Source organism: Prionailurus viverrinus, unplaced genomic scaffold, assembly GCF_022837055.1.
Source record: "Prionailurus viverrinus isolate Anna unplaced genomic scaffold, UM_Priviv_1.0 scaffold_35, whole genome shotgun sequence".
Taxonomy (NCBI): Eukaryota; Metazoa; Chordata; class Mammalia; order Carnivora; family Felidae; genus Prionailurus; species Prionailurus viverrinus.
In genome coordinates, this window is record NW_025927605.1 from 4688338 (window position 1) to 4704429 (window position 16092).

Sequence of the window (16092 nt, forward strand, 5' to 3'; positions counted from 1 at the left end):
TTATATGCTGATTTTCTAGCAAATAATACAATTAAAAATTACTCCCCAGAGCAAAAATCTGCAAAAAAAATGTGTAATAGCTTGTGTATAGTAGCTAGTTTAATAAAACATTATCCAAATAATCAGTTACTACTGTTGAAAATTTATAGTAAGAAATAGTAAAAACAACAAAAGACTATCTCTGTTCCAAATTTAGGCCTATTTAAATGATTTTCAATATAGCCTAACTCAATGTAGGGGTTACATTTAATAAAATCTTGCTGACCAGACTTCTAAGACTGTGATTATGTAGGTGGTCCACTAGGATCAGTTGGTTCCCTTGCTTAGCTGAATTATATTAGATTCCTACCACGTGTTTCTCAAATTGAGGAGAATCATTAGGAAAAGATCCATCCACATGCTCACATAAAGCCTCTCTCTCCACCTCGTACCCATGTCCCACTCCCTGTAATAAAAACTGTAAGTTAGTTGTGGGAAGTCCTGAGTTTTAAGCCAGGTCAGACCCTACAAAACAATCTAGCTCTGTTGTAAGGTCATAGAGAGCAGAGGAATATGTTTTGACCATATTCTTTTTTTTTTTTTTTTTTTTTTTTTTTTTCAACGTTTATTTATTTTTGGGACAGAGAGAGACAGAGCATGAACGGGGGAGGGGCAGAGACAGAGGGAGACACAGAATCAGAAACAGGCTCCAGGCTCTGAGCCATCAGCCCAGAGTCTGACGCGGGGCTCGAACTCACGGACCGCGAGATCGTGACCTGGCTGAAGTCGGACGCTTAACCCACTGCGCCACCCAGGCGCCCCTTGACCATATTCTTTATATTCAAATGTAGAAAGGATATTGTCTCCCCCTTGTCATACTATTGCTGCAAATAGCTCCTTGCACTAAATGGAAAAACATGTTGTCTGATTTTAGGGAGCATGCCTTGACCAATTCCTCCCTAACTGTCTCTGTGCTGCCTTGGGCTGTGGGATGGATAACAGAACTTTTGAATCATCACTGGAATAAACTCATTAGAGCCTCTTCTTCATAACACCGTATCTGTCACTCAGGTGGGTGAGAAGGGTAAAGGAGAAAACAGACAAGCTTTGTTGTTCATCCTTATGAAGTTACCTTTCTGGATAGTTAGGGTGTTAGATCATCTCTTTATTAAGTATACATCACAAGAGAAAAACAACCAGGTCAGCAGATAATTACTCAGGATGTCTTTGAGCAATGTAGTGAGGCATTGAAAGATGCCCCAGGATGGGGGAGGATGGCTTAACGCAAAGCTTTTGGCAGTTGATCATGAATTCTTGTTGAGTGAGGGAACCAGTCGGGGGACGGGGGTGGCTAAGGAGGGGAGAGTCTGACTCCTGGGTCCAAAAACCTTGGAGAAATTATTCCACCTATAAAACTACTTTAATTTTTTTTTTCAACGTTTATTTATTTTTGGGACAGAGACAGAGCATGAACGGGGGAGGGGCAGAGAGAGAGGGAGACACAGAATCTGAAACAGGCTCCAGGCTCTGAGCCATCAGCCCAGAGCCTGACGCGGGGCTCGAACTCCCGGACCGCGAGATCGTGACCTGACTGAAGTCGGACGCTTAACTGACTGCGCCACCCAGGCGTCCCTAAAACTACTTTAAAAGAAATTGGTGAAAGATGTTAAAACCCAGCTTCAGGCAGAGGAGGATGGTATGAACCCAGTAGTTATATAAGATTGCAGTATCTATATTTGCAGGTCCATATTGTAAGCCCACATTACTTCCTCCCACAACCACCCTGAATTGAGGGCAGAAGAGAGAAAGGTGAAATAAGATAATATCACAATTTCTTTTTAAAAGTTATGGGTCAGTCTTATTCTTGGGTACTTTTTTTTTTTTTTTTTTTTTTTTTTTTTTTTTTGAAGACTCATCTGTATTTTCTATTTGGTACACTTGAAAGTTGTCCTACTCTTGTTTTGGGTTTGTATCATGAACAAGCCCGTCCCAGTCTCTCAACCCGAGTCCAGAGGACCCTAAAGCCTCCTCTTTGAAGACAACCTGCTTTGATGATCTCCTCACTTTAGAAGCTAGATTCCACATTCTATACCTTCATAAGTTGTTTTCTGGGCATTTCCCAGAATTATACTGCAGGCAGTATAATAGTATTCATGTATATATGATCTATATGTAGTGTGATAAGGTCTACTTTTTTTCTTTGGCAGAAGTTAAAAAAAAACACCAGAAGACATTTCACCCAAAGTAAAATAATATTTTCCATTCATGCCAGTAAAATTTGAGTTTTGGAAGCATAAGCAGGAGGGATTGGGATAAGAAATGAATTCGTTTTGGTTTTGCTGAAATGGTTCATGGTTCATAGTTTTAAAAGTTTGAAAGTTTCTACTTTTAGAGGATTTAAGCACCAGCAGATGGGTTGCGGAACTGCAGGGGGAAGGGGAGAGATAGAGCTGGACAAGTGGAAATTGCTTATCTTAGGTGATCAGCTAGGTTTTCTGTCATCTTCAGCCTGGTGGCTCTGAAATACCCTTGGGTGATAAGGACACAGCACAATGAGGTAGGGAGGCATTCAGGAAGCAGGGAGCAAGCGAAGAGGCAAGTTAGGAGGCCTTGGTCAGGAGCTGCAGGAGGGAGAGGCCAGCATAAAGGGCACAGAGGCGGGGCAGGGTGTCTGGGTCCCACATGTACTGGGGGCCCGATCTCTGCACTTCAAGTCCACTCAGCCCCACTAGGGCCTCTGTGAGGGTCAGTTCCTCCTCCCCAAGGGAGGAGAGCAGGTCAGGCTGCAGGGGGAAAACACCCTCTTTATCCTGTAGGAAATTCTGTTCCATTGTGCTCTCCACCTGCAAGGAACCAAAATAGCATGAAAAGAAAGAACTGGAAACGTCTCTTCCTTTCTCCTAACACATAACCACAAAGAGGGCTACCTTTTTCTTATTATAACTCCTTTCATTACATTACAACTCCATGTGGGCCTTTTTTGTTTTTTTAATGTTTATGTATTTTTGAAAGAGAGACAGAGTGTTAGCTGGGGAGGTGCAGAGAGAGAGGGAGACACAGAATCTGAAATGGGCTCCAGGCTCTGAGCTGTCAGCACAGAGCTCAATGAGGGGCTCTAACTCATGAACCATGAGATCATGACCTGAGCTGAAGTTGGACACTTAACCAACTAAGCCACTCAGGCGCCCCTCCATGTGGGCCTTTTAAAAGCTCTGTACAGTGGCCAGTGCTTTTCTTTTTAGCCCTATTGTACAGATTCAGAGACATTAAGAGATTTGCCCACATCACTTGGCTGTGAATAAGCAAAACCAGAGTTTTCTGACGTCTCAAGCTGAAACACTTAGATAATGGCACAAAATTTACTCTTCTACTTCTGGTTATAAAATAGAAAAAAAAAAAAGGGAGAACACGGAGAAAAATGAGCGTGGGCATGAGCCCCTGTGATACGACAGAGACCCTTCAGGACAGTCTGTCATTAAGCTCAGTCTGTGTCTTTCCACTGGTTCTAGCTGACTCCCTCCCAAATTCTCTCTAGCACCTGCTGTTTTTTCTCACCAGCTTTAGCTGCATGGGTAGGATCTTTTTCTCCATCGATTTTACCAGCAGCTTCTGTTGGGCTTCACTTAGCTCTGGAGGGAAAAGAAAAGCAGAGAAACAAGTGTGTGGTGTGGGTACGAAGGGGACTACAGACTTGAAATGGATGCCCTTCCAGAACGTCAGTGTTAGTTAATCCACACATTTATCCACGGTTGAATGCTTGCTGCTCTATGCTAGGCACCTTTGCTGGGTGTGTCAGCAAAGTCATACCCCTGCATTCAGGGAACTTGCAGTGTAGTGGAGAAGGCAAAGCCACGTGCAGTGACAATACAGGGTATTAAGGGAGCGATGGAACGATAGCCGAGGGGTCTATTTTGGTCTTGGCATTTGAGGGCAGACTTTTTAAGAGGACAAACATCTCAGCTTACTCCTGAAGGACTAGAGCATTTTTCTAAGGGGCCATGTTTCATGCAGAGGGAAGAAGAGAATTCAGGGCAAGATCAGAAGATGTTACTCTCTGAAATTAGAGCTCACAAATTTCAGAGTGCCTGGATGGCTCAGTCGGTTAAGGGTCCGACTTCAGCTCAGGTCATGATCTCACGGTTCGTGGGTTGGAGCCCCGCGTCAGTGCAGAGCCAGCTCGGGATTCTCTCTCTCCCTCTCTCTCTCTGCCCCTCCCCCACTCACGCTTTCTCTCTCTCAAAATAAATAATAAAAATCAAATAAAGCTAACAAATTTTGATACAAAAGTGATGAGCTTAGCCATATGTAGAAATTTTAAATACGTGGCTGGTTAAGCTAGGGTTACTTCCCAACCTCTATTAGCAAGACTAGGCCACCTTCCCAGACTATCCAAGGTGCCCAAGTGATGCCTTAGGAAGGCAAACAATTTTTTTAAATTTTTATTATTTTATTTTATTAAAACAATCTCTGTGCCCAACATGGGACTTGAGTTCATGACCCCGAGATCAAGAGTCACATGCTGTACCAACTGAGTCATCCAGGCACCCCTATAACCAAATTCCTTAAATGTAGGTATATACTACTTAACTGTGGTATAATTTGCCTGGCATTCATTCATTCATTCATTCATTCATTCATTCATTCATTTGTATGTCTGGGGATTCATTCAGTGATTCATTCCTATCGCCGAAAATGTATATAAATGAAAACCTTATTCTCCATTTACCTGTTAGGGCTCCAAGGAAATAGAGGATGGCCCCCATAGCCTCCTTTGATAGCAAGACATCTTTTGGGAGTGCCTCCAGGGTCACTTCATGTCCTTTGTCTAGAGCCCCTTCAAGCTGTGGGGAAAGGTGGGCAACTAAGTAAGATAACACAATGAAGGGGCCAAGCATAGTGCCTGGCACATAACAGTCCCTGGAGATGTGCTAACTCATGTCCTTGCTTCTTTATCAAGGTACAAAGTCATAAAAAGTACTGGACACCTTCGATTTCTTGGTCCCTGAGCCTTGGACTCTGGAAAGGAAATGTTCCAGTCCTCTTTCCAAGAAAAGGGCCTGCTGGCCTGCTGCCCACCCTCTGTCGTGCCTTGAGGGAATCTGCATCGTTTGCCCTTTTCCAGAGGAATGAGGGAGCAGTGGCCGCCTGGCAGTCTGGGGGGCACCTGGACATCCACCCACTGGAGGGAGACATCCACCTACTGTTGACTCCCCCTGCCAGTTGTGACACCCACACGTGTCTACCAGCAACCTTTCTCTGCGACCTCACCGTGAGTTCCAGGTCTTGTAGCTCCTTTTTCTTCCCGAGAAGTTTGCTGAGGGAGGTGAGCAGGGAGCTTTGCCCTACTTGGCTCAGCCTTTCCACTTCTTGGATCTCTCTTTGAACTTCTTCTTTTAGTGTCTTGAAGTCCTCATGTTCCTCCCCTATTGGGATAGTAAATATGGTAAACAAACCATCTGCCATCTGGCAGCCTGCCCATTCAGTCAGCATTCTGCCTGCGGGGCTCCTTCACTCAGCCTCCCTCAAGTCCCTGTGCTCTGCTCCCAGCCTGAGCCTCGCCTCTCTTTCTTCTTGATCAAGGAACAGGATTGTGAAGTTTCTGCTAGCCTTGACTTGTGAAGGAGTTGTGGTGATGGTCTGGGCAAGGAGATGGACCAGGACCCACATTAATATCTAAGGGGGGAGTTGATTGTCCCTGGGCTCTCAAGCCCCATTCTGCAGCAGTAGACAATTGATTCCCCTTTCTTCAAAACTCCAGCTAAAAGTTGAGAAGGAAAGTCTATTTCCCCTTCTTATGAATTAGTTGACAAAGAATGACTTTGGTGACTGAGTGAAGGCTAGCATGGATGGGTCTATATCCATGGACGTGGGTAGATCAAGGTTAGCTTGAATCTTGGCCTGACTCTCCAGGGGCCTCGCATCCTAAGAATATGTCCTGGAGAGTGGCTTCCTGGAAGTAGCTCCAATCACCAGGACCTGGGACTCAGCACTTCCCTTTCCCTCCCTTCACCCCACTGTCTTCATGCCAAAGTCATGGGAGAAACTTACAAAATTCCTTACCAGCATCAGATGCCAGGATAACTGAGGGGGAAAACAAAAAACAAGAATGTACTCCTCCGAAACAGTAGCCATACCCAGGGGATGACACATTAATGGGGGTTAGGAAATGTATCCTGTCTCCTGGGATATCCCAGCCATCTTAAGGCTCCACCTGCTCCATTTGTGGGAGGCAGGAATGGGGCAGGAGAGAAGCTAATGCAACGTGAAAAAGGGCTCCCGGATTGACTGAGTTGGCATCATGGTGACTCAGTGGCTCCCGTCCCAGGTGCTGGGTGTGGATGGCAGAGTTGCAGATGTGTGTGGGACAGGTTATAGCTAAGAAGGCCCTTTGAGGCATCAGACCACCTGGGTATCCTGCCCAAAGACTTCCCCCTTCCACCACTTTTTCCTAAGCTATTGGAATTTCTGCCACATTTCGGGGACAGTTGTTTGCCGAGACCTGCTCTGCCATGTTCCCCGTTGTCAGAAAAAGACTGGAATTTAAAAAATCTGTGTCAAGAAAGTTGCAGCGAAATGAGAGGAAACACTTACGGGTGAGCTTCTCCTCTGGCTTTTCTGAAGACAGAAACAATGCACATATGTCAGTATAAAACCTATTTGTGCTTTTTTATCTAGAGTGGATGTCAAGGTGGCTTTATCAGTGATCATTATAAAAACACACAGAGATTATGTTAGCTCGCCCCCCCCCCCCCAATTTGGGAACACACAATGCCTCCAAGTTTCATTTCTGCTTCCAGTGGTGCCTTCTGGTCTGTCTTTCTGGTTCTCTGTCTCTCTAGGGCAGTATTCATGTGCTTCTATCTGTCTTGCCTAAAGTTGGGGATAGATATTTTTGGGGACTTGGGAAACAAAACCAGGGGTTCCTTGGGGGGCTATGGTATATGCTGTTAGAGGGTACAGGATTTTAGCAGATGATATCAGGGTTGGGCAGAAGACATGGGAAACCAGGTAGCAATTTCACTTACCTCCAGGAGGGAAGGTTTGCATGTTATCATTGTAGATATGTGGAATATCTGTAAAGGTGCAAGAGAGGGGAGAACAGGAGGACCTTTAACAGCTACCCACCTTCCCTTCTCCATTCTCAAGTCCATGGGCTCTGCTAAGGGCTAGGTAGGTCCCTGTCCCTAAATGCCTCACCTAACCCCCGATCTACCTCTATTGCTAGAAGAACCCTTTTCTTTCTCTGTAAATCCTTTCCCATGACAACACTATTTTCTGCCTTGCATCTTAGTACTGGTGTCTATGGATGTTTCCTCCACTGGCCACAGACTTCTTGAGAGCAGAGGCTGTGCTTGTTCATCTCTGTGTCCCCTTTCCCCAGCTAACGCAGTGCCTAGCACAGAGGAGATGCTCAGAACCCAGGGATTCCTTCACTTCCTCTCCAGAGCAACCTCTGCAGTTCTGTCCCCGGCAGCTGGGCCACATTACAGTACACTCCTGCACTATTCCCTGACTTGCCACAAGACGGGACCGGGATGCCTTAGTACTAATGCGGGTAATTCTTGTCTTGAGGGGAGAATATGCCAGTGTCTGCTCACCCCACTCATCTTTGCCTTTGACCATCAGCTGTCTCACTCGAAAGGCCAGGATGCAGCCCTTGGGGATGGTTACGGCCTCCTTGTGGTTTATGGATCCCTAGGATCAGACAATGAGGATTTATGAACCTGCAGAGATTCTGAGACATGGAGTGGGGGAGGGGGAAATGAGGAGATAAGAAGTTGAAAACCCTTTACTGGTGTCCCAGATTGTCTTTCCACCAGTCTGGACTTCATGGAATGAGCTTCAAAGCTCTTTTGCATCATCCCACTAACAATCTCTATCTCTCTTCCTGGTTCAGACGCATGAAGGAAGTGGCCAGACCTGCTTCGTCACCTGCCTGTGCATCTCTGTCCCACCTGAGAGCTTCCACAGGCCCCGGTGCCTTCTTCCTCTTCGCCATCTGTCTTGTGCTCATCTCCTCCGAGAAGCCTTCCATGACTAATCCTACTCTCAGCTCCAACTCATCCCTTGAAGATTTATACAAACTAGATTTAGGTATGTAGACCATTACTTATTTATGTCGAATTTTCTAAGCCTGTGTTCTCTGGGCTTTAACCTGTGTGTCTCCTCCATGAGACTGAGAACTTTCTAAGAGCAAGGGTGTCTCTCCTGTACGTTGGGAGCACCATGAGGGAAAATCCATAACTATGAGTTTTCCCTTCCTTGATAGCTCCCTGTGGCATTTGGCACAGGGATCTGCCCACCCAGGGCACCCTTGCCAGAGAGAGGATTTGTGTCTGGCCGACAGGAGCCTGAATCTTGAAAAGCAGGAAGAACGAGGGGGTCCTTTTTAGTATCCTGGGTGGGCACCGATAAGGTAAAGTTAATGTGTTAACGCAGCCTCTAAAGAGAGGCTAAATGTAAGTGTGTGTGCGCGTGTGTGAACCAAACCTGTAGTCCCAACGGGGCAAAGAATGGGAGGGAGAAGCAACCCTCCGCCTTGCCAGCTCTCTCCAGAGTGACCTCCTGCACGGTCTCCACCACCTCCATCACCACATACAGGTTCTCCCCTCGGTTTCGCATCTCCTTCAGGAACGGGTGCTCAGCTGACAGCTTCCTGTGGCAGAGGAAGCATTAAGGAATCAGCCAGAACCTCTCTAGGCATGGGCCATGAGCTTCTCTTTTCTTCGGTCATTCCCAGGAGCTAGGCATGGTGGCGTCAGGGAAAGAGTGAGGACTCTGGAGTAAGACCGAGGCTGAAGCCCAGACCTCCCGCTTACTAGCAGAGCAGTTACTTTTGAGTCTTGGGCGCCTCATCTATAAAATGAGGATAATTACCCTTCCCTGCAGAGTTGCTGAGAGGGAAACTGAGAAATCAGCTGGCACAGCTTCTGGCCCGGAACAGGCCCCTCTGGTTGCTCTTTCCCCCTTTTCCCTCTGCCTTGGGGTGCCTTCCCCTCTCTCCCCCCCACCCCGTTCTTAGCCCTGTTCATCTCTCCAGGGGTCCTTTGTCCCCATCTCTCATCCTGTCTCTGCTATTAACCCTAGTTCCTTTGACCCCATTTGCTTGCCCACATAAACGTGTGCTTTGATCTTTCTACTCCCTCAAATTACCATTCCATTTCTTTCCTTCACTTCTTTGGCAAGTATCTGGAAAGCTACGCCCATACACAGTCTTTACTTCCTGTCCACTCCTAAATTCTTTTATGATTTGGCTTCTGGTTCTCCTCCTCCACTGAAATCCCAACGACCTCCTGCCCACCAAATTCAAAGACCTTCCCTAACTCTGCACAACACTGACCCCTGCTGGCCAAAACCTCCCTGTGACTCCGTCTCCTCGGGGCTTCCAGTCCCACTGTGCCACCCCGCTTCTGCTCCTACCCTTTGGGCTTCTGATTCCTATCCGTTCTGTCTACATCTCCTGTGTTAGTTTCTTTGGTTCCCTAAAATTTTACATTCTCTAAGATTCTGTTCTCAGTTCTTTGCTGTCTGAACTCTCTCGAACATCCTCCCCTGCCCCCAACGCCCTTCCTATAGTTTTCATCTTTATATGGCTCACCACCACACAGGGATCTTCATCTGACTTCTCTCCTGAGCTCTGGGCCCTCATTTCTAACTGCCTTAAAATTTTTCTTTTAGGGGCACCTGGGTGGCTTGTCGATTGAGCATCTGACTCTTGGTATAGGCTCAGGTCATGATCTCATGGTTTCGTGAGTCCGAGCCCTGTGTGGGGTTCCGTGCTGACAGCGCGGAACCTGCTTGGGATTCTCCGTCTCCCTCTCTCTGCCCATCCCCCACTCACGCTGTATCTGTCTGTCTCAAAATAAATAAATAAACTTAAAAAATTTTTCTTTTAAACTTGAGATATAATTGACATATAACATCATATTGGTTTTAGATGTCCAGCATATGCAATGCAGTGTCGTTAACTGTGGCCCCTCAGCTAATGTCTCGCTGGACCCGCAAACTCAAAACGTCCAAAAGGGACTCACGATCTTTCTCTCCAAATACACTTCTAAAATCAGGCTTCTTGTTTCTGTTAATGTCATCACTTGGGTCAAATCTTAGAGTTATCTTTTTAAAATTCTCATGTATTTAATTAATTTATTTTGATAAAAGTTGTATACGCTTAAGGCATACGACATGGTTTTTTTAAGTTTATTTTTTTAGTAATCTGTACACCTAATGTAGGGCTTGAACCCACAACCCCAAGATCAAGAGCTGCACGCTCTTCCGACTGAGCCAGCCAGGTGCCCCACAACGTGTTTCGATGGACACATACATAGAGAAATGATTGCTACAGTTGAGCTAATTAACATATCCATCTCCTTACATAGTTACCGTTTTGTGTGTGTGTGTGTGTGTGTGTGTGTGTGTGTGGTGAGAGCACCTGAAATCTACCCTCTTAGCAAATTTCCAGTGTACAGTATAGAGTTATGAACTGTCGTCATCCTGCTGTACATCGGATCTCCATCTTTGACGAAACCTTCTCCCTCACCCTGCAATCGGCTGTCAAGTCCAGTCTATTCTGTCACCCCAGAGGTCCCCCAGCCGCAACGGTTCCCCCCTCTTTATTCTGACTGCTCTTCCCTCATTTTATATCTCAGATCCTCATTTTGTATCTCAGATGGACAATGGAACAGTGTCTTGCCTAGTCTGCCTCCTTCCAACTCCTGTCCCTCCTCCTCTAGCTTCCTTTCATGTGGCCAGATTGATCATGACACATCAAGGTGTCATCAGGGTCCCCCTGAGGCCTACAGAATAGTTCCACCTCCTTGACCAGACACCTGGGCCCTCCATGGTCTAGGCCTCCCTACCACCTCCCACTTGCTCTACTCTTACCTTTTCTGCTCCTGCCAAACCAGCTCTTCATTCTCCCTAGAGGTTCTGAGGCTTCTCACCCATGTGCCTTTGTAATGTCCTTCTCCCAGACTTGCATGTTCAATTTCTACTCATCCTTCAAAGCCTAGATCATGGGCTGCCTCCCCTGAAGTCCTTCTTCATTTCCCCAGCCAGAAGTCCCTCTGGCCTGCCACAAAACTCAGGCAAAGTCCTCCTATGGCACTTACTACTTCTCACCTTGGATTGATTATAGTCACTGTTGTACATCTCTCCTGCCCCCAACTCCTAGATTGCAAGGTTCTTGGACAAAGATGTCCTAGTGCACCCTGGCACCTAGTAGGGTATTTTGCACTCAGTGAGACTATATAAATATTTACTGGGTGACTTTCTAAGCACCCCAGCCCTTCCTTCCTGCCTCCCCAGTCCTCATCTCCTTCTTTCAACCACTACTTAACTAACTTAAAAATTAGTTCCCTGTCAAGCCAAACATCTGAGATGTCCAGACTACCACATCGACATGGCATCTGCCACACCCCTTGTGTTGCTGGGGCAGCATTCCCGAGGGCACCTGGTGTGTGGATGGGACTGAGCAGATGGCTTGATTTATGGGAGCAGAACGCTGTGCCCAAGCTTCACTAGGGAGCAGTTAAGACCCTTTCCTTTTTTAGTGTATTTTATCTATGACTCTTTAGTGTATTTTATCTATGACTCTTCATAGTTTAGGAAGGAGCCCTAGAGATTTTCGTCGAACCCCATCATTTTTCAGGAAAGAAAACTGAGGTTCTGAGAGGACAAGTGATTTTTCCAAGGTCACACAGCAAGTTAACGTGACCATACGCATCCTCATGTGTGTATATGATAGTAGGGGGGTGGTACTGGAGGTAGCGGAAGGATGGGGGGAATGGTTAGGGAATGGCCTGGAGGCACTCATGGGCCAGAAGGGTCATCTTCAAGAGCTCTCCTGTGGTGACCACATAGGTGAAGGTCAGTGTGAAGGCCCTGCCCTTTAGCTCAGGGCCCAAAGCACCCTTTCCAGGCACCACCCACCCCATCCTGGTAGCCCTCCAGCCCTTTCACTCTCACCTCTCCTGGTTCAAGGTCTCCAGAGCCTTGGGAGCCACACTGAGTGTCTGGACCTCCAGGGTACTGCTTCTGGACAGCCCTGCAGTCCCCGTCACCTTGACTGTCTTTGGCATGTCCACTTCTCCCTCCACTCGGGCATCCAGCATATTCTTAAAGCTAAAGTTCCCAGAGTCTGTTGGATCTGCAGGAGAGAGAAGATGAAAGGGGCCAGGCTGACAGGCGTTCCTCTTCCCTCGCCTTCTGGGAGAACTTTGGGCTACAGGACACCAAACCACATCTGGGCAGAGGGAGCTTTGGGCTCCTCCTCACAAGCCAGTGCCTGGCCCCACCCCTCTGTCCTCAACTCCGTGTCCAGACTAACCTGAAGGTGAGCTGCCAGGCTCAAGCACATCCAGGAGGGTGTAGTCAGTGCGGACGTATCGGGCACCCCAGAAGAGAGTGCTCTTTCTCTTCCTCAGCACCAGGCAGAAGGGATGGAAGCGCTTGAAGTCTATGAGGCTGTCAAGGGGTGTCAGGTCCCCTCTAGGGTTTAGCTGTCTGGCCAGGGCCCGGGTGACATTTTCAAATATGGTCATTTTCTCTGTGGGGGGTGGGGGGAGACAGGAGAGTGACAAGTTGGGAGACCAGGACATGGGAAGGCCCCTGCAGAGAGAGATGGGGCTCAGGGTGTATGTGGGGGGTGGGGCTTCAAGATGCCTGGATTCTAGGAATGTCAGAGCTGAAAGGAACTAAAGGAGTCTTCTCTTTACGACGAGGAGACACAGCCCCGAGAGCTGAGACAACTTGCCCGAAGTCACAGGGCTGCTTAGAGAAGCCAGGCCTTCCCTCTGTTTGCCAAGGGCTCTTTGCTCACCCTGTATTCATTTTCTTCATGGACTCGGAGCCTGGCTAGAGCATTTCATTAGTGCTGCAAGTAAAGTTCCTCTCATACAGCTGTGCCCACCTCATCTTCCCCAGAGAACTGTGACAGCGGGGACCTGGGATGCCAGGGAAGGAGGCAGCCACCACTGGTGCCAAGGGCCTGAGGAGGCAGATGCTGTTTACCTGCCCCGGTTGTCCTTTCTTTGGGTGGGGGGTCACTTCCCTGTACCCTGTACTTCCCTTGTGCCCACCTCCTGGTTCTTGGGCGCGAGTAGACCCACTTCCCTCCAGGTGCTACCCAATACACCCAGGCATTTGCCTTTGCTCCCTCTGCTTATAATACGCCCCCTTCCAATCCCTATTCATTAAGATTCATTTTGGGTCACCTCTTTGGTGACTCCCTTCTCACTCCTCTCCAGGCAGCTGGTGACTCTATCCTGTGTCCCCAAAGCACTTTGTACATGCCCTTCTGAAACACCTGCAATGTCATGTTGTTGTGATCTGTGCACCTGACTCTCGCCTACTTGATTGTGGCCTCCCAGAGGGCAGGAAATGGGTCTTAGTCATCCCTGTAGCATCAGCACCAAGCACAGTGCCTGGTGCAGACCTGGAGCTTGGCAAATGTGTGTGGAAACAATGAATGAAGAAATGAATGAATGTGGCCCTGGGAGGCACATACTGGGGTGAGAGGGCCCTGGAGAATGTGGGGTTTGCAAGAGCCTGACCTTCAGAGTCTTAGGTTTCTGTCTTTGAGGTTCAAGTCCAGGTGCTTTGGCTGGGTGGCCAGCTGGCACAGCTGGATTATTCCTGTGGCTGTAAGAGGACACAGCAGCTGGCCTGGAACTGCCTCACAGCCCCCTTGGGCACCTCACAGAGTCAGGGAAGCAGGAGGCACACGTACAGGTGCATGGGACCAGCCTGCCAACCGCATGGGCTCCAGTGTGCCTTTTTTACTCCTCATTCCTGGAAGGGCCAGGCCAGGCCAACCTCCTGGGGCCAGCCAGATGCCTTTGGGAAGGGATCAGGTGAGTGCTGTCTCCTCCTCACCAGAGAGGAGCTCACAGGACCACTCCTCACTTCTCTCTCCAAGGCCTATGAAGACACCTACCCCCCAGGGCTCTAGGGGACTTCTAGGCCCTTCTCTTCCCACCCATGTTCTTGTTCATCCCTAGAACACCCCCCACCTCCCCTGCTGTCATCAGGCTCTTACCAGAGAGCAGTTCTAGGTTCTGTCCAGCAGCCGGCTCTCAGTCTGTAGGTTGAGAGAGTGACTATCCCTCACCAGGACAGGCTGCTGCTTTATGCTTCTCTGGAGGCAAGGATGTAGGCTTCCAGGGACCCCGCCTGCCCCAGTGACCCCACCCCTATCCTGCTCTACTTCCAGGAGAACAGCATCAACCTGTTCCATGTGTGCCCTGCCCCGGGCCCTGGGCCCTGGCCTCCTGAGGGCTGAGGGGGTGGGGAGCTGCCAGACAGGTGCCAGCGTGGGTGGAGGGAGCCAGACCAGATAGAGGTGGCCACTGAAGGTTGGCTTCATGGGCTGAGAGGAGAGGAAAGAAGGCACGTTTGGGAGAGGGGCAACAGAGAGGCAGTGGGAGGTGTGCGCGCGCACGCGCGTGTGTGTGCGTGTGCGTGCAGGTGTGATGAAGGCGGCATCTCTGTTCTGTCATCATTGTGGTCATCAGGAAGTATGTAGGATACATGGTAAGGCCTTGTGGGCATGATAAAGGGATAAGAAACCCCGTGTGTCCACAGATCCCAGCAGAAAGAGCAGCTGAGAAGCTGTCCCGCATCTCTCTGCTGGTCTGCCTGCACATCACTCCCTCCCTCCCTTGGTTTTCGCTGCATATACATATCTGTGGCGCTGCTAGCTGCCTGTGCTTGTGTAGGCAGAGATGCAGATAGACCAAGGGGTTTCCTGCTGCTCTGTGTTCAGCGTGTCTGCTCCTCATGGAGTATCGTACCCACACTTACACGCACACGCACAGGCAGAGGCAGAGCGGAATTAGTGGCAAGGCTACAGAGCATGTCTGCCTCGGGAGTTGTTCTTAAGTCTGTGCCTAGGAGGAATTTCAAAAGGGACTTTACACACCTGGTTGGGTTTCTAGATGACAAATCAAGACATTTCCAAGCAAGACTCCTTTAGTGTTGGGACACGAGTCAACGTCTGTATGCGTATATAACCTGAATACAACTGAGTCTGTTTTCATGCTCTAACTTTGAGGCTCTCCTCAGTACCACTCATCCAATAGGAAATGCAGCCTTGAAAACCACGAAGGGAAGTTATATATTTGTTGAAAGTTTTCTTCTTTTTTAAAAACCTTTTTTTAAAAGTTAATTTATTTTGAGGGAGAGAGAGAGAGTGTGAGTGTGAGCAAGAGGGGCAGAGAGACAGGGAGAGAGAGAATCTCAAGCAGGCTCCATATGCTCAGCTCAGAGCTCGACATGGGACTCGAACCCATGAACTGTGATGTCATGACCTGAGCTGAAATCAAGAGTTGGATGCTTAACCGATTGAGCCACCCAGGCACCCACCCTGTCTGGAGGTTTTCTTGAGGGGCTGGTGGTTAATGGGGGAGATGAGACCACACCACACTCAGCAAAACTCCCTAAACACTGAATTACAACTCTGTCTCTAAAGTCTCATTCAATATGACAAATGCTCCCAAATCTCTCTGTGTCATAAAACAAAACCTTCTGGGTCTCTAGTCCCTGCCCCCTATCTTCTGGCTCACCTTCCTTCCTGTACCCCAGACCTCTCTTGTGGGGCCATCTACCACTTCCTCCTTCAACAGCTCCAACCAAGGGCTTGGCTGTGTGGGAAGGCTGTCTTTAGTCATTCAGTCCCTGTCACATGGGCGCATGTGTGCAGAAATAGGTGTATGTGCTATATTCTTTCCATCTCTACCTGTTTTCCTGGTTCTTCCTGGATTTCCATCTCTTCCTTTCTGTGGCTCTTAATCACTGCATTGATGTGACTGATGCCACTGCAATCCAGCATATAGTCCTGGGCTGTGCAGTCTCTCAACCTTTATTTATTTTTATTTTTTAAAAGTTTTTTTTTTTTAATTTATTTTGAGAGAGAGATAGAGAGCAAGTGGGAGAGGGGCAGGGAGGGAGGGAAACAGGATCCCAAGCAGGCTCCATGCTGTTAGCGCAGAGCCCAGTCTGGGGCTTGAACTCACAAACCATGAGATCATGACCTAAGCCAAAGTCAAGAGTCATAGGCTTAACTGATTGAGCCACTCAGGCACCCACCCCTCTCATCCTTTAGATGGCCTCTCCCCA

The 16092-nt window shown here is 48.3% G+C and overlaps 1 protein-coding gene across 1 annotated transcript; it reads right to left on the reverse strand.

The window, feature by feature from the left end:
• Positions 1–2230: 2230 nt before the first annotated feature.
• On the reverse strand, positions 2231–13242 carry GSDMA (gasdermin A). The gene is made up of 12 exons (XM_047845708.1): positions 13191–13242; positions 12305–12523; positions 11944–12124; positions 8470–8635; positions 7578–7674; positions 7005–7052; positions 6571–6594; positions 6040–6060; positions 5248–5402; positions 4706–4820; positions 3535–3608; positions 2231–2822 (listed from the first exon to the last, which is right to left on the reverse strand). Exons 2-12 carry the CDS (start codon positions 12516–12518, stop codon positions 2580–2582), a joined length of 1338 nt encoding a protein of 445 aa, XP_047701664.1. The 5' UTR covers positions 12519–12523; positions 13191–13242; the 3' UTR covers positions 2231–2579.
• Between the last annotated feature and the right edge of the window lie 2850 nt (positions 13243–16092).

What these genes read in the sequence shown, in the direction of transcription:
- GSDMA (XM_047845708.1), bottom strand. Translation starts at nt 12,518, where the DNA reads ATGACCATATTTGAAAATGTCACCCGGGCCCTGGCCAGACAGCTAAAC. An exon ending in TTGCCCCGTTGGGACTACAG is followed by an intron (nt 7,675 to 8,469) that starts GTTTGGTTCACA and finishes GTCTGATCCTAG; the next exon opens with GGATCCATAAACCACAAGGA. An exon ending in TTTCCTTGGAGCCCTAACAG is followed by an intron (nt 3,609 to 4,705) that starts GTAAATGGAGAA and finishes TTTTCCCTCCAG; the next exon opens with AGCTAAGTGAAGCCCAACAG.